Here is a 26424-nt window from a genome sequence, read left to right on the forward strand (position 1 = left end):
TAGGTCGAAAGATAAAATAAAATAGAAGGGCTTCCATTTACGGCATTTCTGGTAATACTCTGTTGGAGAGGAGGGGATCCATATGAAAAAGTAGGCAGAAAGGTGTTTGGGGGCACTTATTGGGCATATGTCTATAACAAGATATTTTACACTTATTTTTTTATACTTAGGTTATTCTGTTCCAATTTCAGATTCACAGCAGAATATCCTCCTTGGGAACACACTTGACTTTAGTGGGCCTAGAATGGTTACTTCCAAGTAGAATGAGTCCCTGTATTTAGAATGCACATAAGAAAACATACATAATGATGCATAAATGTGTCTAGGTGTGCTCTGGTAGTTTCATCTTCCTACATAATCTGTGTTTGATTGAGTTAGTTGTACATCCTTAAAAATCCAGTTTGCATTAGAAACATAGCCTGTTAAGTTAATGCAACTTTCTACTGACAGTCTGCTTGACATTACATTTACTTATCTTCATTAATATATATTGGCTGAAAATACATTGTTCAATGTGGTATGTTTGACTTTCAAGCAAAAGCTGATCTCTGTATTCAAAACTCTTAAGCTGAATAGTAGTTTCATTTTCATAGTCAAATTAAGTTGTTTTATGGCAATATTATTCTTCCTTATAGTTAACACAAGAAGAATGTAGGGGTACACTATACAAATATAGAACTGAAGAGCTGGATATTGATGTAAGTCATTTGTATTTCTTCTTCCTTGGAAATGTTGGTATTTGACTCTCTCTTTTGATAATCATTTCCACCTTGACTTTTGGGTTTGAAATTCAGTTCATATAGGTGACGGCCAACAGAAATTGCTTTGTGAAATTGAGGGACATAAGATTCTTTTTGTAATAAGCTTCTAAATTGCAGGAAGTATTACGTTTTAGACTGAAATTTCAAGTATTATATCTGTTCAAAGGTGAATTGCTTCTAGAAAGGAATTGATTGCCTTTGAAGGGGAAAACTCTGTAGCTGTAGTTCAGTTAGAAGCATGAGAGATGTATTTTCTCAGGAAATATGACCTATACTCCAAAACTAAAATTTGGCATGGGTAGTTACCATTGAGAGTATTGGGTTGCTAGTTACTAAAGAAAAGGGGCTTGGTGTTTAAAGTCAGTTTTAAAATCGGTGGTGAAAAGTACACACATACAGTCATACTGTGTATGCATACATACGCATTTCTAGTCCTTCTTGCACAATGCAGCTAAGAGTAGACATACTGATTTAAAGGATGCTATTTTAAGAGTAAGAAAGAAAGCAGGCTTGCAGTGTTACCTTAGAGTTTAAAAAGTCAGAGCAGCACAAAATGAATGAAAACAGTTGTTCAAATAGAAAAGCAGACTGGTTAGAATTGGTTTGAGTGCACTGAACAGTTATTTGCTCAAACTGGAGCTGGGGTGGAATAGTTTTAGTCATAGCCAAGCCTTGATTGGAGGTAAAACAGATCAGAACATGGATAGTATTAGTAACTAACTATTCAAAAGCAGAAATTAACCATGGGAAAGACACTGAATGTCTGCAACAGTCTTTATAATACTGAGAATATGTAAATTAAAAAGGTATTTAATGCCTATTATTAAGTGGTAAAAATTTAGCTGTAGAATCATAAATTACATGTTTTGAGCCAGGCTGCTTCAAGTAATAACAACACTTATTTCATAGTATCTTAAGAGGGTTTCATAAGGTTAATTTGAAAATACAACACTGATGGCTTCACGGTTTTAGAATTCATATTTTGTGGTAATAAAATTTTATATAGATTCTTGTAAGGATTTGATTAAGTTTTGTTTTGATTGCTGAAGAGGTTAAAGATGAAATCCTAATTGTGATCATTTTCTGTTATATACTAGGCTAAGCTTAGCCGTTTATGTGAACAAGATAAAGTTGTACAAGCACTGGAAGAGAAGCTTCAACAGCTACACAAGGAGAAAGTAGGACAATTGTATTTATTACCTAAAGTGGATGTTGTTTTTACATGCTTATTATCAGAACATTGGTAACTGAAATAAAATGAAAATCAGCCCAATGATGCAGAACATTAAAAATAATTCTTTTTATTATAATAGTACACGCTTGAGCAAGCTTTGCTATCAGCAAGTCAGGAGATAGAAATGAATGCAGATAATCCCGCAGCCATACAAAATGTAGTCTTACAAAGAGATGACTTGCAGAACGGACTACTTAGCACTTGTCGAGAAGTATCGCGAGCTACTGCAGTAAGTAATACATTCTTGCCAGTAAAACTCGATGAATTGTTAAACTATTATCTTCATATTCTTAATTGTGTTATCTTTGGTTATTTTTTGTCACATTCCATCAAAACTCAGTTGTATTTTACTTGCTGGCATTTTTGTCAAAGTCAGCTGGAAAGTGATCTTTTCACTATATTCATCAAGTAGTCTCTCTTTAATTTTTTTAATTATTTTTTCCGGGGAATGAGTGCATACTGACTTTAATTGGTGTGGTAATTTTCATCCTTATAATATGAAAAATTGATTACAGAAGAAGTAAATCATGCAAACAAGCTATTTTATGTGATGGCAAAATAGTAGCAAGCACAAACTTTATCAGATTGGATCAGAAAGGTGACTTATTTTAACCAAAAGCAGCTGCAGGATGAAAAGAAAATACACTCATGGTCTCTCTTGATAGTGGGCCATTATATTTAAAAGATCTTTCAAGTTACACACTTTCAAAAAAATTTAAAAAAAAAAGGAACCAACAAAGGAAAGGAAGGGAATTGGTATTTCCTGTCCTTTTGCACTTCATGATGGTTTCTACACTGAAATGACCTGGTAAAGGATCATTTTTGCCTATTTACATATGTATCCAAAAACATATTTCAGTGTCAAATTCCAGTGGTTTGCTGTGGTGAAATTTATATGAAGTAGGCCCTGAAATACTGGGTTTAGACTGAATGTTAGACTATGTTGTAAAAGGAATTGCTTGAACAAGGAAAAGGGAATCGGGGAAAGGAAATCCTCAAGATATACGTTTCCTCATTAACTTTTTAATTTACGCTAAATTGAGTAAATTGCTTGGTGTAGGCTTAAAAAGTGAGGTGGTGGAGCTGACCTCAAAGAAGGTCAGTTTCTTTTTTGCACCTTCTCTGTTCTGCTGTTTGTAGCTTCACATATGTAAAATAATGGTGTATTAGCCGGCCTGGGGCGATCACTAGTAACCTTACAGGCAGGGTTGGATGACTTACGTTTGTCTTGCATAATGCATTGCATACACACACACATGCTGTGCACTCACATATGTATTCTTTGTGATAAAAGAGACAAATTTGCATCTATTTTTGTGGGTTTTCTGCCTCGGTGGAAGGACAGCTTAAGACCCATATGGCTGCTGACTCTAAAGACATATTCTGAAGATTTTGCCCTTGCCTATCTTTTTTTGTTTGTGAAAAGACAAAATGCTTTTTGTTTGAGTTCCATTCAGTATCATTAGAGAATCAAAAAGCTGTCTAAACATTGCATTCTCTAAAATACGTATTTATTGCTGATATCTATTTATGCATTACTTCATGAAGTTTCATGCCACTGAGTAAAGCAAAAATAAATATACTTTTTTTTTTACTTGAATGTGCATCTGTAATTCTCTACTTTTGCTATATACTTAGGAACTGGAAAGAGCTTGGAGAGAATATGATAAATTGGAGTATGATGTAACAGTAACAAGGAACCATATGCAGGAGCAACTCGATCGACTTGGAGAAATTCAGGTGTGGTATAGATCTTAAAGTACATTTAAGTCACTTGTATTTTCTATGATTTTGTTTAAAAACTACCCAAATGAAAAAGGGGGATGTGGTGCATTAACATACAAGGTACAAAAAGAAATTAAAAGTTTGTAAGTTCTGAGGAAGTCTTCAGCTTTTCCTATTTTTTTGAAGCTACAGCACTGCTTTTCCTGTGTCTGGAAGCCTCCTCTTTCTGTTTCAGCAGTGGTGTCCAAAAGGGGATAGTTTTCTCAGGCCTTAATTGCTATGACAGTTGTAGTAAATCTTCACACAACTTCTTCCATTTAACTGAATATTATAAAATGCAATTAAATCATTCTATCAATATAAACTACCATAAAAATATTCTAAGCATTGCTTCAGGTCTTACATATGAAGAGTTCGGACATGTGTCTTATTAGCTCACTGTGCTGTGGAGGGTTGGACAGTTAGTGTAAGTTCTGAATTTCTAAGGACATCTTTCTGTGAGACAGAGACGCGTGCGCGCGCACAGATGCACGTGCATTATCTGGAATAGGTGCACGGGTGTGGTCCGTGCCGGGAGGCATTCAAGGCTCTTTGCTCCAGGGATTGATTTTCTATGCAGCTATGAAAGGAAGATTACAAGAAAGCCCAAGAGCTGAGAAATTTGTGTTATGCAGTCCAGAGCAGGCATGGCCATGAATGCAAATAGGCCCACAGTTTCTATGCTAGTATGCAAAGACCATGTTCATCTCCACCTGTTTTGGGGTTGGAACTGATGATTCCTTTTCTTTCATTGTATGTAGGTCTCCTGTGCAGAGTTTGCTTGGATTTTCTTTGGAGACAGTAGATACAGTTCTATTCTTAAGTGGAGTTTGAACTGGCAAATTGCTGTGAAATTAACTGATATGTTATGAAATTACTTAATCTTACACTTTTTGTTTCTGACAGTATTTGAGTGTTGCATTTTTATGGGAAAGGAGAAGTGTCTGTCATTACTGCATTTTATTTTCCTTCACTGGGAAAAGATATGCAGTGTAGTCTAAAGAAAGAAAAAGTTTCTCTCTTTTTTTTTCCACTTGCAATGTATTCTGATTTATTGCTTATATATGCTGTTTATTCACTGGCAGACTGAGTCAGCAGGGATACAGCGTGCTCAGATTCAGAAGGAACTATGGAGAATTCAAGACGTCATGGAGGGTTTAAGTAAACATAAACAGCAAAGAAACTCTTCAGAGGCAGGTAAACTGATTGTTTTCATCCTGTAGGAAGTGAGACTGGATTATATACATTTTTGAAGTATAAGCTTCATAGTTGCTTTTGTATGTTTGAAAAAATGGTAGAATTGCTAAGAAAAGAAGCAAGCAATCATCTCTTTTATGCTGACGCTTTGTGTATTTGATAGCAACAGGTTATAGTTCATCTTTTAAAAGTTATTTATTGAAAACAATTTTTCTCTTTCTTTCTGTGCCTCCCCCCGCGCTCCCAAACAGGCATCATGGGATCAAGGACATTTTCAGCAATTAAATATAAAAATGAGGTATCGTTTTAGTATTTTTACCATTTTAGCATCACTGAATTTCTAATATACATATGATAAAAATAGGCATTATTGTAATTGTTTTAAGGATGTCTGAAGTATGTATTCACTATATGTCTCTAAAAATATTGCATTATGAATTAGTTTTAAAGACTAATATCTCCACTAGTAATTATAACACTTTCATATGGTCTGTGTCTCTATATTCTCACTGGTATGTTTCTGTTTTCCATTTCTCACCTTTTCCTCTCCCTAGGCTTTTACCCTATAAATATAAACCTTGATCTATGGATTTGTTTTCTACCCACCATACTTTTCATGAGAAGAAATACATTGCTTTATATGTCTATTCACATATTGAGCCTGGTTCTCAGATGGCCAGAGCACCCACAAGAACAACTGAAACTGTGGGAGCTCCCAAATGTTCAATTCCTCTGAGAATCTGGCTAGAAGTTACAGTTTTAAAGGGACATTGTCACGGTTATCTAAAGTTCATGCAATATACATCTGGCTTACAGAATTTTCTGTAAGTCTAATTACTGTGCAAATCTTTAAAAATATATTTAATTTAATTTTCAAAAGGACGATTCAGAGAGTTCATACATGTCCAACAGAAAGTACAGGTGTCACAATTTAAAATCCTGATAAGCTGAATAATGAAACTGTTGAAGTATATCAGTCTAGGTGGTGGTAATAAAAAAAAGCAAACAAAACAACAAAAAACCCCAAAGAAAATAAAGCTGTCTTGGTCTTTTTTTTTTCCTTTTTTTTTAATATGTGTGACATTGTCCCTTTAATTCCAAAATCTATAGCTGCTGTAGCTATGGTAATATATTTTTCTTTTTAAGTTATAAATAATTGTAAGAGGTGTGCACATCTAAATAAGGTGACTATTCTACAATCTTTAGGAAGAGGAAGTAGTCCCACCTCGTCCTCCACTCCCTCGGTCCTATGACTTTACAGAGCATCTTCCCATAATCCCCCCTCTGCCCAGTGATAGCAGCTCCTTGCTCTGTTATAGCAGGGGCCCAGTACATCTGCCAGAAGAAAAGAAGATGCACCAAGTTCAAGGATATCAGAGAAATGGATCTTACTGTGTAAGTGGCTTAAACTGCCACATTGTTCTTGAAGCAACCCCCTTCCTTTGCACAGTCACAATTTTTGTTTTGTCATCTGGCTACTTTTGTGTTATGTTTTTACTTTTGGCTACTTAGTTTTATTTATAGCTCCATCATTTGCTCTCCACGTTTTCCTGTCATATATTCTGTGCATATATAAAATGTCTTAAGACTTAAATGCCTGTATCTGAGTACATTTCAGAAAACTAAATTATTCTACTCACAAGTTCTTAAAAAACCCTAGGCTCAGAATCAGTTTTTGCTGAAGCCTTATACAAATTTGTTTGGTGAAGATCATTCAAAATTAAAAAAAAAAAACCTCTGCATTTTTATGGCAATTTTTTTCTGTAATTTCTGAAAGTCTGCAAATGTTGTTTACTCAAATTAATTACAAAGAAATACTGCTGCATTAGCAATTGAACAATGAAACGTTGCCCTAAAGTGAGAGCAGAGGCATCACAAAATAAGTGGTTTGAGTCTTATGACATAAATGTTTATACAAAAATGCCTGTTTACCTCATAACTTGTTGTTCCTCAGGGTCCTGATTATAGGCTTTATAAGAGTGAACCAGAGTTAACTACAGTAGCAGAAGTGGATGAGTCTAATGGCGAAGAAAAAACAGAACAAATTTCAGAATCGGAATCTACAGCTAAAGGTTTGTCCCCAGGCATGATATTTACAACCTTTCAAGCCTTTTTTACAAGGAATACAAAGCTTTAACTGTGTTACAGAAGCTATGTCATCCTTTGTATTTTTATATCCTGTCCATTTCTTAATATGATGAAACAGCTTCCACAATAAAATAATGATTTAATTATATGACAAGAAAGATTTCAGTCAATTACACCGCCGAAAAATCAAACATTACACTCACCAACAACCCTGAAATCCTTATTGACACCATGTCTAATCACATCACTCACATTCCCCACACACCGTTCCCTTGAACAATTATCCATTTTATGTTCTTGCCCTTGAACAATTATTCAGTTTTTGAATCAAGCTCCCGATGTTATGTCACTGGAACGTCCAAAAAGGCAGCACCACAGAATTTTCAGGCTCTCATAAGGCAGGAAAACAATGTCTTTTTCTTTTTTTTTAATCTTGTAATTGTTGAATTGCCTTCTGTCCTCTGATATAATAGGAATAATGATCATGACCTTGGAGTGTACAGACAATAAAGGTCTTTGCAATTGCTAAATGCTTTAGATTCCTCTCTTCATCTAGCTTCCATAAAAGCTACTAATTGCTTGGTGGAGTCTTTTACCAGGAAGTGCTTCTCAATTCTGTTTGTTAAAACACACAGAATAGTTTGTTAAAGGTGACTTCAGAAAAAGCAGTTTGATCACCTCCCAAAAACCATATTAAGAGCTTTTAGAAAAAAGTTACTAAACATCTCTTTTTTTTTAAAAAAAAAAACAAAACTTTAACAATTGATGTTTTCAGTGCCAGCAAGATCATCTGCCTTCTGTTATGGTAGTTATACTAAGGACGTACATAGCAGGCTGGTGCAACAGTACCAGAATTTGACCAAGAACTATGATCATATAAGGATGTTATTTTCATCAGAACAGTAATGGAGGTTTTTAAAACTAAGGTTAGCATACAATTTGAGTGTAAACAATGTGAATAATGTATGATGTCATTAAGCTTGCACTTACCAGATAATTAGTCGATTCAGATTCACTATGGTATTTGCTGAGGCGTAATGTTCACTTTAGGTATTAAATCTCTTTTAACTAGACGGTGAAAAGTGCAAGGTTTAGCCTGAGATTTGCTAATCATCAGCCACCTAAAATTGAAGAAGTTGCCTTTCTGACAACATACCTAGGTTTTATTGACCTGTGGTGTTCCAGATTGTTTATAGTAATTTATGACAAGAGGGAAAGTAATTGTCAGGACAATATAGGAAAGCCTGCGCTGATTGTATAAAGCAAACCAATACTGTTTGAGGATCCCAATCTGCTTTCTGTCTTCCCGTGTAAAGACAGAAGTAATTTTATTATGTCTATTCGTAGAAAAACAGTCCTCAGGGAAAGCAATAATACAAATTCTTCTAATATAGATAATATTTGGGCTTAGGGGATAGAATAGCTGCAGTGGTAGCAAGCAACAAAAGGCTGTTTATCTTAAACAACAGTGTGAAGTGGGTTTATCATAGGTGTGTTTTATCATCTGGCCTATGTTTTTGAGCATGTGAATTTTCTAACAAATATTTCTTGTTCTGTGTATTCATTTACGATAACAATCCCCATGCCGTAGGAAAAATGTAACCATTCCTGGTTTGTTTTTCTCTGCTGCATATGCCATTACAACTATATGCTGTTTCAACAAACATTTTATGCCGCTCTATCTCAACAGTTTATAAGCTGAAAAGGAAACAAACTCAATCACTGCAATTTTTCTTTCTTGCTGTTTTAAAAAGTCATACTTAAATGACATAGTTTCCTATTAAGGGTCATTCTAAAAATTAGTAAATTTAAGAGGAAATTTAAAAACTGGTTTTCTAGTTCATTGGGCACGTTACTGTACTAGACGCTTGTCATGTTTCTTCTGTCAGCCATTTCCCCCTCTTTTCAAATGTCAACAGTCAAAAAGAAGTATTTTTAATGGGTTTATGTAAAGTAACCCTTGCAGCTGTCTGCAAGCAGAGGAATATTTATGACCTGAGTGGTAGATAAAGGTGATGGAAAAGGAAAATTTGCTTCTGCTGTGTTTTATCCTTTTGATATCTAAAGGAGACCCAAACTGTTGCTTTATCGTTTTTGTTTTGAATGATGGATTTGGCATTCAAATACCTCCAGACTATTTTGCCAGTCTATCAAATAATTTGGAGAAAGAGTTGAGCCTTCCCCGAGTCAATATATCCTCTGAAATCTGTGCAACTTCAGAAAAAACAAGGAGAAATAATTTGGCTATCTAAGAAGACATTATATCTACTTTTAGGCAAAATCTGTGCGGAAATAGTATTTTTAATAGTTTGATCTCCTGCATATATCAAGAAGCAAAAATGAGGCATGTGTTAATTGTATCTGTATATATTTGTATGTTTTAACTTACATCAGTTTTCTAGTAGCTTAATTACATTTTGGCAGGACTTCTCTGAGTAGAAAAACTAGTGGTGGATATTGTTGCAAGAGACTGAATGTTGTGGACATCAGGACACAGAATATCCTCAGCTCTTGACCAGACAGAGCCTGGCTGCTGCAGTTTCCGGTCCCTAAGTACAATGAGCTGCAAGGCTGAGAACATAGGCCCGCTGTGCACAAGCACAGCCACAGCCAACCACAACAGATTATTCAAACAGGTTTGAGACCAGGTGCTGTTACAGGCACCACATAAACAAGATCAGCACTCACGTGAAGGCGAGAGAACACAAACAGCATGATCCTGTTCTCACTCGCCAGCTAACCAGGCTCAATGCTTGCTAGCTGCTCTCATACACTTATAGATGTGAGCACACGTGTGTGCACACACAAATGACTCCCTCCAAGAGCTGACCGGTCCTGTGGTATCTCCATCAGTCAACGCTCAATACCTCTGGCCCCTCCAGTATCTGCATCCTAGACCTAAGGCCTCTTGGACAGCTAGCTCCCACACCTTCTATCCTTCTTGCCATCTAGTCTTGTCTTAAGTTCGTTAGCATCCCACAGACAAAAGCTTTCCTCTGGTAGCAGGTCCAGGCTTACGGTGCCTCTGTTAGCCAACCCACAGACCTGCAGTCTTTTCTGTCTTTGTCCCTCAGACCTATGTATGGTTTCTCTGTAGCTGTCTCCTACTGGCAAGCTAGCCTGGCTTGAAGATCACTGGCATCTCATGCTCTCATACACAGAAGGAAAAGCGTACTCGCGTGGAAAGTAATTACATTTCGTTTATTGGTTCTACTTTTGCTAAGTTTTGTATCTTTGACACCATTAGCTAGGTAAGCTTTGCCTCAGGTGGTAGCACTGGCATGGTTACCTAGGCACTCTGCTGGCCTTGCAACTTCTATTCCACAAAAAGTTCCCAGTACTGACGTCTGATTGTCTGTGAAGTTTGGCCATCTTTCACATAATTCCCCCTTAACCATCTGTGAAATCTAGCCATTCCACACAGTGCTAACTCGTGTCTGTTTCTCACAGATAAAATTTTTATGTTTGTATTTTTATGTCCAGCAATTTCTGGTGCCATGTGCAGTGGTTTCCCATGGGGAAGGTCATCTGCCTGTATACCTTAACAGATGTGATAACTAGGCATTAAGATCTTTCCTGTCTTTTGAAGAGTAGTTTGCAAGGCTGACATGTATTTTCTAGAAAAAAATTAACTACTTTGGCAATATATTGCATAGCACTTAGTATATTGCTTTACTGTTTCGCAGGTTCACATTTTCCTGTGGGAGTTGTACCACCTAGAACCAAATCACCAACGCCAGAGTCTTCAACAATAGCATCCTATGTCACCTTGAGGAAGAATAAGAAGATAGATCTAAGAACGGTACTTCAAAATAACCTTTGAGCATTGATGGATAGTGATGTGTTCATTTCTAAGTTTAATTTCTGTAGTTACTTCAAAAGTTGTAGTTATCTTTTTTATTTTCCTTACCAAAAAATTCACTGTTATAAAAATCCACTAAATTAATGGAGACAGCTGTAGAGAGAATGACAAAATTATGAAGGTTGTGTATGTTAAACTGCACAGCGACACTCAAAATGGGCAAGAACTAAACGGTCATGATAAATCTACAAAGCTACTGATGTTCAGGCTTGAGTTGAAAGGACATGAAGCATCTTAGGTTAAAACTTTGAAGGACTTGTGTTTGGCTTCTGGGGCAATTTAATAGCCCTTGTATAACAAATACTGGCTTTTATTTCATTACTAAAATAATTTCAGCAATACCTAAAGCAGACAGAAAATAAGGATACAGTAAGCAATGTGTAGGTAATAAGCCTGGAAATTCAGATTAGAGAGACCTGTAGTCTCTGGGTTGAAGACGGACGTTTATGTGTAGTTCATATAAAAGGGAGGAAAACTTTTGGCACACTTACAGCATGAATAGAAGAGGAGAAGTTGTAGGAAGAATGGGAGGGGAGAGAGAAACTTACAGGATGTTGACTGGAGAAAGAGCGCCACTTTTCAGAAGTTAAATCAGTTACTGTAAATGTACTGAATGCATAATGGGAACAATATAATACTTACAATTACAGATTTTTAAGTGGTGATAAATTCACTTTGCTTCAGCCTGCTCTTGCCCTTAAATGACATCCAGCTGTGGTTTTTCTTGAAACAAAAAGGTAGAAATCACTATTAGTTCAAGTGGTATAAATGTCCTGTATCATTAAACTTTGATTATGTTTCTGTCTCAGTCAGGTAGCTTGTGTTGGCCTGTCATTTAACATCTGGCAAATTGTTTCAACTTGATAGGATGGCTTTAAGAGAGCATCCACCCATTCTCTTAATATTTATCATTGATGGTGGTAATGTCACTGTTCAAAAAAGCAAATTATTCTTCCCTTTTATTTTGAATTTGTGTTCATTTATTAATAATTGGTTCTTGTACTTTCTTCACATACATGCCCACTGCTTTTCTGCTTTTTAGTAATTCATTAAGTGATCTTTTCTGATAAGCTAAACAGTTTCGAATCTCACTTCTTAAAAACAAATGTGTGTATATATATATATTCTTCCATTTAAGGAAAGACCACGAAGTGCAGTGGAGCAGCTGTGTCTTGCAGAAAGCACACGGCCTCGAATGACTGTGGAGGAACAGATGGAAAGAATAAAGAGACACCAACAAGCTTGCCTGAGAGAGAAGAGAAAAGGTCTCAATATTATTGGCATTTCAGACCAGTCTCCTTCACAGAGTCTGTCGTTTGTCAGAGATAATCCATTCAAATTGGCACAGGTGGGTCCCATGTTATCAAAAAAATTTAATGTGTCCAATTTAAAAAAAGTTACAAAACTGTTCTTTTTCCAAAATCACATGATACTATAGGTGTCTATGTGAGATTGCTTGTACAGCGTAACAGTCAATTCTCTACCGTATACAAGAGAAAGGGAGAATCTTCAGGCTATACTTATTGGTAGTAGAAGTCACTTTGTCTTTTCGAAAAATAAATAGTTCAAATCTACATATGTTTTATTATGCATCGTAATGTTTTTTAACAGTGTTTTTTGTCAAATTTAGCAAACAACATGAAATTGCAAGCTTTGTGACTAAAAGCAGTGTCAGGGAGAACCATGATTCAGTTGATGTATAAATTATGAAGATTATTCTGCCATATAATAGATTCAAACATCTGTAATGTTTTTAGATAGGAATGTATATTTATGATGGTAGCTGTTAACAGGTACTCTTTTGCTGTGGTTTTTGAGCCCATAAATACTTAAAAAAAGAACCCTCACTTTTGTTTTCACTATTCTTTAACAGTTAAGGCAAAGAAGTGAGTTTATTAAATGGTTGAGGGTGGGGAGAGAGGAGGGAGATATAACTGCGATATACATCTTTTAAAAAAAAAAAAAAAGACAGCAAACCCAAAACCCAACTAACAAACAAAAAACCCACACCGCTTCAGGACAAAAATATCAGATGGATTCGGGGTAGTGGATGTTAGACAGTCTACTACTTTCTAACTGCTAAGAATTAGTTTTCTTTTTCAATAGATTAATGGAGGGGTTTTTGCTTTTTAATCTTCTGCCATACTTTTTTCCTCAGACCACATTGGTTTTCTTTTTTTTTTTTTTTTTTTTTTATACTGACATGGAAATGCTTGCTTTTATGTTTGGTACACATTTTAACATTGGATGTTCCAAAACCAGATTAAATGCCTTGTACTGTTAAGAAGTCACATATTTCCGAATAAGTTTTAGTTTTGGGGTTTTTTTTCCTATGACCATGCTAAACTGCCTTCAGAGCTATACAGATGTTACTTTTCCTTCAACAACATTGGATCCCCAGAAGATGCTGAATTCAAGTTTTGCTTTTGTGTTACAGTGTATGTTATTTGGGATGACATCATGAATGCTATACATGAAGGCGGCTCCTACAAATATTTTTGTGATTAACACTGCTTTTCTCAAGAAGGACGTGCAAAGCAAAGCTTTGCAGATGTTTCTTTTTGTAGTTTTTACAGAGGTGTTTGAGCTTTACCACTTTCTATGCTATCATTTCATACATCAAGTTGAGGAAACGACCGTCATGTGTGTGTCATACCTGGTTAGCCAGCACACTGGGAGCAGAGTGGGGGAAGTGGCCAAATCCTCTGTGCCAGCACTACTTGTTATGCAGAACTGAAAAGAATTTTGTTCATGTCAGCATGTTCTTCAGTCTTCTGTGTGAAATCAGTGCTATGTGGATGAGATAAGAAATGTATAGAATAAGTGAGAACTTGTCTGAATTGAATATTTAGCTAGTAGTCCGTGCTACAAAATCACTTTTTCTATCACAACTTTAATTCTTCCAGAATGCTATTTGGCAAAAAGCCCCAAGATGAGGTGTTACTCTGTAGTAATAGCTCTTATTTTTAAAAGCATAGTTTCTGTACCTATTGATTTTTATATAGAAAAATGGTGCAGTGATACTAACTGCTGGAAGTAGTTTCAGCTAGGGTTTGTTTATTTAAGAATTGGGCATACTGTGTAATTTTTAAGTGATTACCAAAGCACAAAAGGAAGTTGCCTCACAATCGTTATTGTTTGGGGGAAAGTGTATGACATGGTTGCATACTTTCATCCCTGGAAATATTCAAGGTCAGGCTGGATGGGGCTCTGAGCAACCTGATCTAGTTGAGGACGACCCTGCTCATTGCAGAGGGGTTGGACTAGATGACATTTACAGGTCCCTTCCAACCCAAACTACTCATGATGCTTTACTTTCCTCACTAAAGAGATTGATTTGTGAACTGACTTACATTTCCTCTTATCAGAGTGCATGTGCTAAATCACAGGAATTTAGCCACAAGATTTACTACTTTCATGGCTCCTATTTTTCTCAGCCCTAGTACTTGGTTTGATAAGACCTATATGAGCCTCGCTTCAGTTTGGTTTGCTACTCTGACAACATAATGTTCGCAGTTCACAATCTTAAGTCACCTCTACTATACTTCCTCAAAATTTTTATATCAAATTATTCTCTGTGCAATGTTTTGGGGGGGTTTTTTAAGGAATAAGTAATATCCTCTGCCATTATCAGATGCTATATTGTTCTCTGTTAAATCAATTAACAGCATAGGCTTGGAAGATACCCAAGATAATTGGAGAAAGTGCACACAGGTGCAGTGTGAATTTTGTACTGAGAGCAGATTTTTATCCTTTTTTTTTTAAGCAGGAAAAGCTATTTTTTAAAAAATCAGTACTTATGAATGCAGATAAGAATGCTACTAAGCCTGAGATAAACATGAAGGAAATTTCAGAAGGTAAAGGTGACTAAGAGAAATGTTGGAGATTGGGGGGCAGGGAGGGCACAGAAAGTGCAGTAATCTTACAGAGAAAAAAAAATTGTTAGACAGATTGAACTGTTTTGAAAGGTACAAAAATGAGAAAATTCTAAGTCTTTAACAATTTCCATTTTCCTTAATTACAATGTGATATGCTTAACATTTTTTAAGTATTTTTTTAACCATTTTCTCAGGCAGAGGACAGTGCAAGACTCAGAACCGAGACTGTGATAACTTTTGTAAGAATGCATCTATATATCAATTTTGTTCCACAGAATCGAAAAAAGGATGATACTGTATCTAGTAACATGAAGGAATTAGAGCGCAACAGTAGAGAAAATAATTTGAAACGAAATAATGAAAGTCCTGCAGAAGAAATAGCACAACTAAAACATGATGGAGAACAAGAACATAATTCAGATTTTACTAAAGAGGTACTAAACTGTGCCTTATTGAACTTCTCATCAGCCTGTCTTGCAGTAGAAAAATATTTTGAGCCATAGGCAGCAGAGTATGGGAAACTGAGCCAGTTCCTTTTGCTTGGAAGATTAAGATACCTTTTGGATATAACAAATGATAGAGAAGCACAAAATTGTATCAGATCTGTCTATAGCTGAGATATTGAATTTTCCTGTATTTGGTCTTCCTAAATTTCATTTTGCTTAACTGTAACTATCTTGATCGATTGGAAAATTACAAAATTATGGTCTTTATGGCTTTGGGAACAAAACTGACACTAATGTATCTTTAAATAATAATCACTGATCTGTTCATTCCTTAGGATATCCCAGTGTAGTATTTGACAGTAATTTAATACACCTGACTTTTTTTGTTTGGTTAGCTATAGTGCATCAAATAGCTTACAGGAAGCAGAATAAAGATGACACAACAATTTATACGTGGAAATAGGCAATAACTGTAGTTTGTGCTATTTGGTCACTGGATTGATACCTGTCTTGAAATAGTCTCAAACGCACTTGGCAGTGAGTTACCATGGTGTTTCTGGTACTAAAATGCCCTGAACACGCAGCAGAAACAGACTGACTGTGAAGGATAGATTACTGGAGTTGTTTCTACATAATAATACCCTGCTTATAGTTTAATATTTTTTTAATTTCTGTAGAGGGTTTTTCCTTCTTTTCTATCCTTATTCTTTAATTATTCATCCTTTGCTTTTCCTCATTCATTTTTCTTTTTGTTTTCCAATAGGAAATGTAAAATATTTAATATTTAGATTAAATACAAAATATTATGTTTAGCTTTTTTTAAACATATGCCTGATGAAGTATGGTATAAAATCAAATAATTAACATCTGTTGTTATTCTTTAAAAACACTTGCTATTGAGAGTCTGTTGCTTTGTTAAGTATGTAAATCCTTTAAAGGAAAATTATGTGATACACTTCGACTGGTTATATCTAATCAGACCTTTAAGAGCAGTGTTCAGGCTTATCAGCAATATATTCCAGTAGCTGGAATCTCTGTTGGCATTGTAAAGAGAAGGATAGCATGAAAAAATAGGCAGGCTGTAATCCAAGGGGTTCAGATAAGTTCTGGAAGTTATTAAGCCCATTGGCTCTGGTATAAGTTTCAGGATAACTCTATTAACCTGGATGGTATTGATAAAAATTTCTTAAGTTATGTAATTCTGAGTTACTAAGTATACATGATGGCAAAATTTGTCTGTTAATAAAACTGTTTCCTGATACTGTATTTCTTATCTGCCACTTAGTATGTGTTACAGCTTTTTCTTTCATGATTTCAACTTTTTTATAGCTGACAAAAACTGATGATCTTTTATCAGATGCACATGTTGTATCTGACTCAAAAGAAGTGAGTAATGAAGAGAAAGCGGAAAAGGAAAAGAAAAATGTATCAGAAGAAACACATGATGGTGATACAAGGTAAGAATAAAACAAGATGTTCAGAGGCTATTTTAAACTTGCACATTGTATTTATTAGCTGAACGGACCAAGCAACTAATGAAATACTGTCGTAAATACTTATAAGGTATATTTGTATGTTTTTGAGTGGTTTACATACAGAGGAATCTAGTGAGAAACCTAACCACTGTGGAGGTTCAGTAAGAGTGATGAGTTGGCGGGTGAAGCAATGTTTATTTTCAAGTATTGCCCCAGTTATACACAGAATATGTTCATAATCCTTGCTTTGGGATACAAAATGTATTTAGTAACATCGGTTCAAACTTTGTATCAGTTTATTATGAAAGCTTCAGCCAGGCCTTCTATAGCAAGGTCTTTACCACTGATATTTAGGAGCAGACTAAACAGCTTATTCTAGATCTCCTGCTTTAACTTTTTACTTCACTATTTTGGAGCATTGCAGAATTAGAGGAATATTGTGTCTTGGATATTCCTCTTTAAGGATTTGTAACTTCAATGTAAGTTGCACTGCATATCCTAAGTGAGTTCTTGCATTAGGTCATAACTTTTTCACAGCACCCTTCAGCAAAATAGGTATCACGCAGTAGGAAACGGCATGAATATGTAAATGAAAGGAATTCAGTTTCCAGTACTTTTTTTTTTTATTAAGTCTAACTTTACAAGGTAGAAGGGTTTCAAAATACGTGCTTAATTTATACTACACAGACTTGCAAGTTGAAACTTTTTTCTATTAACAGAAGAAAATTAAATTGTAACTCCTATACTTAGTGGTTAATACCTGAAATTAAGTTGGAGTGAGTTCTAAACGCTGTGCTTTTTTTAACCAGCTTGCAGAGTGTGACCACAGTTACAAACCACAAATCCAAAACCAGCTCAGAAGAAAGTGAAGTAGTTAGTGTTCAAGAACAAGAAGGGATTATGTCTTCATTTGAATTAGCAGCACAGGCTTCAAAAGGAAATCAGGCAACAACAGGTATGGAAAAGAGTTTGACTGAAGCACAACTCATACAGTACATATGTAAGACTTCATTTCATTTTGATTATGTCTTTTGATGCTCTGAAACCCTTGCGAATTGAAAGTGCTGAGCTAGTCTAGATGTCAAATGTAAGGTTTTATAACAGAGAGAAAAATAGTTTCCCAGTGGACAACTACAGAAATTCAATTTTTCTGAGATTTTAATGTAGACTTTATGGTTGCATTTAATTCAGGGAATTAAATAACTATTGCCAGAAATTGAGTCCTACTATAGTTGTTGGTTGGAGCAAATCCTTCCCTATTCATCCTGTAGAACAGCAACTCTATTCTGGATATGTGTGGATTATTTACCCTTACCTCCTTGCTAATGGATGGCCTCAGGTATGCCCAAGATTGAGGAATCCTTGAGACTTTCCAATATATCTAGTAGATTTTATACTAGCAAGTAAAAGACCCCAGTTTGGTCATGTTTTCAGGAGTAAGAAGAGATGAAGGAACAGAAAACACTAGCTGACTGGTAAAATGACTGGTGCTGTACTATTTTGCAAGAAGAGGATGGCTGGAATAAAGAAAAATTGTTTGTAAAGAGAGGACAAAAAAAAGAGGACAGTGTGTAGGGGAGGAAGAAGGAAAAAGATAGACATTACTAGGATAGTTGGTGATGGGAGTGGTTAAGTAAGCCAAATGGTTCAACTTATGGATATAAAAGGTGACCTGGACCTTTGTAGTGCAGTCAGCAATCCTTTCTTTTAATCAAAAGATTAAAATCTTTTTAGAATCAAAACCAGAATTTGTAAATACGTTTTATAGTGCTCATCAGAATAAAAAATGCTTGGTTAATCTGAGCTGGGATATAAAGGTGCATCTGGGAGTATCCCAACTAGTTAAATTTTACTGGGAGTTTGTTTTCCTCTCTCTTTGCAACATAGATAACACATCAGCATTCGTGTGTCCGTTGTTTGTTCCTTTGGTGGTGTACTAGTCATTTATAGGCCTGAGTAATGAACTTTGAGAACAGCTATGCTCTCCCCTGAAGTTGTGCTTATTGTGCTGATCAAATTTTAAGTCTTGTGTAACTTTCATTTGGTTCTGCTTAGATTTATTATGGCTTGAAATGGTGATTGTCAAGCTTATATTTATTACGGCTTGAAATCATGCCTTCTGTAACTTGTATTCTTATTTATCTTGCTGTATGACTCGCAGTGAAAAGTTTGCCTTCTTCACCAGAATCGTCATTGTCACCAGCTCCATCTACACAGACACAGCTCACAGAAGGATCACATTTCATGTGTGTATAGTTACAGAGAAGTACGTCTTTTTTTCCCACCCCTCCTGCCATTTTCCTAGTATTTTTTCTAAACATATGTATTCTAGTTATTTTTCCGAGAAACATCTGTAGACAATACTTGGCAAGACAAACTTATCTGCAACACGGAATTTAAACTAACCAGAAAATAGAACAGATACATGTATTGATTTGCTTGCAAGTAGTGTATTCTCTATCCAAGGACAAAGAGAAAGGACTAATTGGCTTATCAAGCACATTCTCCACAACTGGTGAGATAATAGCCCTTTGAATTATGTGAGAGACCTAAGCTGTTACAAAACAGGTAGCCAGTTAAGATATGAGCATCAGTGCTCAGGTACAAATGAATCTTGATGCTTCAGTCATGGTAATAGGCAACTAGAGCTAGATCTCTCAGTGATGCCTAAGAGGGAATGGTCCAATGGCCCAAAGAGTTTATGGCTTGAGACACAGACGACTGAGGCATGACAAACAGGAAGGGAAAAAATGAGGGTGGAAGAAATGTAACAATTACAAAGCTTTTTTTTTTTTCTTTCTATAGAGATAGTGCTACACAGCTGCTCTTCCTTGTAATAGTAGGTGATTTCTTCTAGCAATCAAGTTAGAAAGCATGAGTTAGGCTAGATTTACATGTTCCTACTCATAGTGTTACCTACTTAATGAATGGAAATGGAAATATAACTGAGCATATTTGTTTATAAAAGTGTTTAAAGAAATTAATAGGATACCAATGTGAATGCTTCAGCACTTTACCAGCATTTAAATCGATCCACATTTCTTTGTTGTCAGGAAGTACCTGTTTAAATAAGCTTTCTACTAAAAGAATGAGCTTTACTTCAGTGGTAATGTTAAGTGCCACAACTCAAGAAAATTTTAAAATCAAGACATTTCCAGTCATTTAGCATGAAGAGATCTGAAAATGCATTTTTTCATTTACTGTCCAAGTCTCCATTGTCAAGCTTTCATCTTAGCAAAATTAGACTTACTCATCACAGACACCTTTCATGTATGAACTATGGGCAGGAAACTATTCATATTCTTAAAAAAAAAAAAAAAAAGGAAGGAAATTATTTTCATCTTTTTCTCCCTTTGAGAGAGTGGAAAATGCACTCTTCATATTCAGTACCGACACCAGTGTTGCTGGCTTCCTAATGGATGTGGTCTGTCATGATTAGATTTAGCTTGGACTTTTCTACTTTTATTCAAAAGTTTTATTATAGAACTATTTAAAATGTTAAGTGGGACTTTTCAGTTTTTCTGGAAACACTGACTTGTGTGAGTGCTTTTCAGTTTCACTATATAAATACACATGCATTTATCATGCATCTTCCTTTTTAAATAGGACAAACATTACCCCATCAACTCAGTTTCAGGTCAGTAGTAAAACTGAAACTGCACTGGTAAATTCTGTCCGTAGCCACAGCACACGTGTTTTGAAAGGGGAAGCAACCTATAACTCACCAGAAATGTATTACCAATTGCATTAAGTTACTTTCAGCTCTTGTCATCGCCTCCAATGACCAGATCAGCAAATTCATTTTTTTAAGAAGAAATACAAGACTAGCAAAAATTAAGCGCTCATACAGTGATCTGCTTTGTAACTTAATGCCCAAGCCTTGACATCCCACAGCGTGGCGTATCCTCGTAGGTAATTCTGTAGCTCTAACATTTCCATGTTAAGTACAATTCTACAAAAAGACCTTAATTGCTTATGACAAAACGGTGCATCTGGGATGGCTCTTGTAAAACTAATGCTCTGCTTACACATGCCTCACTATAATGAGGAAAGGATTCCAGAACTTAAAATACATCTGTTTTGGCTGTTTAGTATTTGAATTGAGTTCGGAAAAGCATTTAACTATGTGCATATATAGAATCACAGAATCACTAATGTTGGAAAGGACCTTCAAGATCATCAAGTCCAACCATTAATCCAGCGCCACCGTGTCCTCTAAACCATGTCCTGAAGCGCCACATCCACATGTTTTTTGAACACTTCCAGTGGGGGTGACTCCACCACCTCCCTGGGCAGCCTGTTCCAATGCTTGACCACCCTCTCGGTGAAGAAATTTTTCCTAATATCCAATCTAAACCTCCCCTGGCGCAACTTGAGGCCATTTCCTCTCGTCCTATCACTAGTTACTTGGGAGAAGAGACCAACACCCTCGTCGCCACAACCTCCTTTCAGGTAGTTGTAGAGAGCGATTAGGTCTCCCCTCAGCCTCCTCTTCTCCAACTGAACAACCCCAGTTCCCTCAGCCGCTCCTCATAAGACTTGTGCTCCAGACCCCTCACCAGCTTCATTGCCCTTCTCTGGACATGCTCAACATTTCACATCTCTCTGCTGCACTTGATGCCTCTGTTGGTTGTTTCCTAGGAGCTCAAAAAAAAAACAAAAACCCCACACGGTGAGCTGGGTCTAGCATACGTAGGAGGTGTGAGGAGCATAGCCTGCTTGCCTGCAGCACGTACTGCCCCTTACCGTCGGGGGCTGTCGTTCTGTTATTCCAGTGCTTCGTGCTTCGCTGAAAGATGAGTCTTGTCACGTGCGAGAGCTCTGTCTCTCTCAGGTGCAGGACATCCTATGTGGCAGAGGGAACTTCAGAGCTGTGGGATCAGCCCCCTTCACATGCAGCCAAATTTTTCAGGCAGCATCTGGAAAATATATGGTAGATTTCAGAGAGTAATGAGGTAATACCTATATTTGGCTTTTACAGTCAATTAGTAAAATGATCCACTTGGCATGACGCCAGGGGGGTTTGGCACAGGAAATTGGTGGCACAGGATATTGTAGGACTAAGGAAAAACCCATTAACACAAAGCTACTCTCTTTGTCATGGCTCTTGCTTTGCAGAGACAAATCTGACTGTGTACCGCTAACGTTGTTACACTTCGAGCATTACATTTACACTGAGTAAGGGAGGGATAATGAAATTTTATCCAGCACCTCGATTTAAAGCCCAGAAACATTTTTACTAATGAACTGTTAAAAGCTATTTATAGAAGTCCTTTCAGCAATTACCAGAATACAGCAAGCTCTGGGTGGAGCGCTTGAACTTCAGAACACCTTACAGCTAGCCGCCCTGACGCTGGAGCAACTGAGCAACACTGCACCCCTCTTCAAACTGTGCCTGTCATTTGTAAGAGCCATTACGGTCTTTGCTATTATTACTGGGTTTATATGAAGAATATTTGGAGATGGCCATGTACAACAGGATAAAACTCTCAGAATAAACAGACTTTTATAGGAAGTTGTGTAAATGTGAAAGAGGCTTGCTTTTGCATCTTGCTGTCAAAGCATCTTGACATCAGGAAAAGTGATTCTTGGAAACAACTGATTTCTAACATACTTTATTACGTTCTACAACATTGATAACTACTGCTAGGATGAGGTCATAAATTCCTTGCTGTGTTTAATCCCGGGAGTTGCTTTATACAAGAGTCTGTTGTTGCTAAAGTAGAGTAACTTAATCTATGTCTGTCTTTCAGCACTAATGGCTTCTGTTGAAACAATTCATGCCCGAGATGTATGGACCTGACCTATGAAAATATGAGAAGATATTGTACAGTATATTTTAAATCTATGAAATTCATAGTTTTGATGCTTTTGGCCACAGAGCATCATTTTATCACTTCCTGGAAAACGTTGATTCCAAGAGAGCTTTAAATGGCCCACATGTACACTCAACAACCTTCAGATTGTTATCAACTGATACCAGCTTGCTGCTATGACTTTCTGTGCACATAAAGTAAAGGCTTTTTTTAATGTGCAGCCTACAGTCAGAACTTTATTTGATAGTCTCCAGAATTTAATGTTCTTTTAATTATGGATCATATAAGTTTACTTTTTTGCTTCTTTTAGATGCATAACTCAGTTAATTTTACATATCACCACTAAACCTTGTTTTACACTTCTTAAACATTACAATTTATTGTTTTAACATTTTATTTGTAAAATTTTTATATATATATACATATAGATATATTTAAAATGTGCCATTTTTATTATTGCTTAGTAAAATATGTCCTGTTTCTGCTGTAATTATTTCTTGGTCAGGTTGCAATGTCAGCAGTTACTGCCACACTTCTGTCAACTTATACATTAATGTTAGTGGTTACTTTTTCTTAAATAAGATGGAGTGTAGGTATTTTGAGGTACTGGGCTTTTCTTCGTTGGGTTAGGGTGTGTACAGCAATAAGCAGGTTTTCAATCCAGTACTTAGTTTGTGTACAAATGTAATTATGTTCATTGTGTATATATTATACAATGAGCACATACGATGTAAGTATAAGAAGCCACTTATTATTATTCAAATACAAATGTTCATATCCCATTTCTTTTATATCATATTAAATAAATGTTGATGTTCTTAAGGACTTGTATGGTTAGTATTCCTTCCAGCAAACAGATGTCACATTGTGTTCCACCTTTTGATGTGGGAAATGCAACAATTCTTATCTCATTGGCGACATCACCTGCCAACCAGAGTAGCAGTGACAGACTCTTAAGAGATTCCAGTCTTCCTCTACGGGAAAGAATAAGGCTGCAACACAGAACAAAAAGACAACCTGAGACTGAGATGCAAGAAATACAGGTTCAGCTCCTGACCTTCCCAGACTTGTATTGTGATGTTGGAATAATCACTTAGTCATTCTGTGCCTCAATTCCCTGCCTGTTTACTTGAGAGGTAATAGCCTGTCTTACCAGGGTGGGGTGAGTAGTAATTCAATATTTGCAAATGCTGGATGCCGCGTCAGTGGGGTTAAGGAGAGAAGTATGATGATTTCTTGAGTCTTTGACATCTGCAAAGCATCTTCCAGAAACTGAAAGAAAACCTGAAATAATTTGTCAAGTGTCATCATGCTACAGATGTTACTAGCTTCACTTTTCCATCTCACACAGCTGTCTGAATTTGGCTGAGACAAAAGAGGTTTAGAAAAAAATGATGAAAAATGAAAAGATTTAAGGGAAAGCTTTTGAATCTAGGGTGTAAATCTAAGAGATCTTTTAAAAGTTCAGGCAACTGCGGTGTGCTTCAGTGCATGTGTGTGCCATACATGATAAGGCAAGTTCCATAAGACAACTGCCAGCTCCTGTTGTGCTTTTTTATCATACAAATCATATCCTGTTCTGGTTAAAATCGCTGTACTAGAGACTACATAATTCATTGTGCTTTTCCATAGAGGAGTGCCTGAGATTGACACGCAGTTTGAAATTAACTCTCTGTCATTGGCCCCCCCAAGCAGGAGTTTGTGTTCATTGTACTCTTCTGCCACTCCCAGCTCTGCTGCCAGTTCTTCCTGGGGCTCTGCCACAAAGACACGGAGTACGCTGTCTGCCTACCTGTCATTTTGCCATTTTCTTTGAAGTGAAGGAATAGGAAGCAGAATTTAGCAGCAGAGCTTGGATGGTCAGTGTGAGAGAGATGGCTGAAAGAAAGAAGATGAATCATGGTGAAGGCAGACAGCATCCAGCTGAAAGTTTGATGAAATAGCCTTTCTTCTCTTTTTTTTTTTTTTTTTTCTTGGAACTCTAGCCCCAAATTAGTGCATCCTTCCATCCAAAACATAAGAACGAAGAAGAGGAATGTGATTTTTATTGCTCAGCCAGTTGAGGTTTAAGTTCAGTGGCATTGCTGGAACACCTGGGGCAAAGCAAATAGGACACACCCTGTTCTCTCCCTAACCCTTCCAGAGAGAGCTGTTCAGCTGTCAAGCTTTGCAATCTCTTTCTGGCTTTGCTGCCAAGAAAAGAATTGCAACCAATAAAGGAAAGAATGACTAAGTGGTTTTTGGACATTTATAGGTCTTGCCTGTGTTTAAAGCAGTTGTCAGTTTGGTATATCTGCGAAGTACGTGCAGTTTATACTGATGCTGGGGGAGGGTGGGAGAATTAGCAAGTTTTTGCTGGTATAACTTGGCAAAGACAGCAAATGTAAGTGATGCAGGAATGTAGTAATGCTCATAGACTGTAATTTCACTTCCTGTGGGCACTTGCAGCAAAGATTTGCAGTTTCATTGGGTGCTCTATTTTTTTGTGTCTTATGGAAAAAAATGTATGGCTTTGTGTTACCACAGAGTATCTACTGTCTCTTACCTCATCAGAATTACTCATCCCAGTGATCACACTCCTGAGATACAGAAATGTCAGAATGCTGATATTGTCAGCCTTCAAACATCTATTTTACACTTGTATCTAGGATAATTTTATATTTCTGACTGATTGCTTTATTGGCTATTGCACTGACACTTGTATCTATGGAACATGTGCTTTTTTTCAAAAGCAAGAGTCCTTAGGAATAATGCAACACATTCTCTACAGATGTTCATGCTTTTCAGAACCAATTACATCTATTTTTGTCTTTTGTTCACCATTTGCATTGTTCCAAGACTACTAGAGAATGTGATTCTTTTAAGTCCCTTAATAAAGTGACATTACTCAAAAAGTTGTAGTTGGTGTCTTGGCAGTTTTTGTATGTCATGGACAGGCTGAAAGAGAAAGACTTCACCAGGCAATTGAAACCCAAACGTTGTTTCTGTTATTACTGGGGGAGGGAAGTAGTCTTCGGTTAATATTTCCTCCTAAATATATCTCTCTCAAAAAATGAATCCAATAAGGTTATATTTTCAGGAAATCAGAAAAATTTTAAACAGTTAATTTCTATCTAAATCACTTTAATTGCACAGTCTGGGAAAGAATTATTACCCACCCTATTGGATCCACTAGATGTAGTAACCAGGAGTACATACATGAAAAACATTAATGGATTACACTGTTAGTAATAGTTCTACTAAATTCTCTAGTACTTGGACTGCTGGCTTATGTTATATCCTGGTTGACAGCAGAGTGGAAGATTTTTAATCAGTGGTGGTGCTGGATAACTCTTACCACAAACTCTTCATTATATTGTAACAATAAAGTGGGGTTGTTTTTCTTTTCTAATAAAACAAACCATAACTAGTACTCATTCAGAGCTCAGAAGTGGGTCATCATGTCTCTTCTGCACAATACGTTTTTGTCCCTGTGATCCTGGCTTTTGTTATACTGATTTTCTGAAGTTATTCTAGGATAGTTTAATCTTATTTCAGTTTGAATCCTCAGTTGAAATGTTATTTTCCATCATTTGGAAAGTTGACATTTAAATGGCCAATGAACAAATTGCCTAAACCTGGCATTAATAATATATCTGAAACAACTTAATTTACCTTTTTTAAGGATGCACGTGAAGATAACAAAGCAACATCTGGCCTTCATTTCTTCTAAAGAACATTCTATATACTTGCTGTTATATCCTTGGAGCTATTTAGCTTGTCCATATGGGAACACTGAAGAAGCTGCTACAAAATAAAATGGAATATACTGGTGGCTGAAAGCAAACGTCTGGCCCAAAATGAAGGCTAAAAGCAGCTGCTTTGTGAACTTGACACGCACAACTTGTTACTCAGCTGTTCCAG

At 36.4% G+C, this 26424-nt stretch overlaps 1 protein-coding gene across 1 annotated transcript in view; it reads left to right on the forward strand.

Annotated features, from left to right (window-relative positions):
* The window catches only part of PLEKHA5 (pleckstrin homology domain containing, family A member 5), a 70892-nt gene extending 47153 nt beyond the window's left edge, over window positions 1-23739 (forward strand). The window contains exons 10-23 of the mRNA XM_010285282.1: window positions 636-698; window positions 1859-1939; window positions 2075-2224; window positions 3634-3735; window positions 4845-4956; window positions 5208-5254; window positions 6911-7028; window positions 10731-10846; window positions 12045-12254; window positions 15060-15218; window positions 16560-16687; window positions 17515-17660; window positions 18867-18971; window positions 22459-23739. Of these exons, the coding sequence (XP_010283584.1) occupies window positions 636-698; window positions 1859-1939; window positions 2075-2224; window positions 3634-3735; window positions 4845-4956; window positions 5208-5254; window positions 6911-7028; window positions 10731-10846; window positions 12045-12254; window positions 15060-15218; window positions 16560-16687; window positions 17515-17660; window positions 18867-18961 (1527 nt within the window). The 3' untranslated portion in view covers window positions 18962-18971; window positions 22459-23739. The remainder of the gene's footprint in view (window positions 1-635; window positions 699-1858; window positions 1940-2074; window positions 2225-3633; window positions 3736-4844; window positions 4957-5207; window positions 5255-6910; window positions 7029-10730; window positions 10847-12044; window positions 12255-15059; window positions 15219-16559; window positions 16688-17514; window positions 17661-18866; window positions 18972-22458) is intronic.
* Window positions 23740-26424: the final 2685 nt, after the last annotated feature.

Source organism: Phaethon lepturus, unplaced genomic scaffold (genome assembly GCF_000687285.1).
Source record: "Phaethon lepturus isolate BGI_N335 unplaced genomic scaffold, ASM68728v1 scaffold1314, whole genome shotgun sequence".
Taxonomy (NCBI): Eukaryota; Metazoa; Chordata; class Aves; order Phaethontiformes; family Phaethontidae; genus Phaethon; species Phaethon lepturus.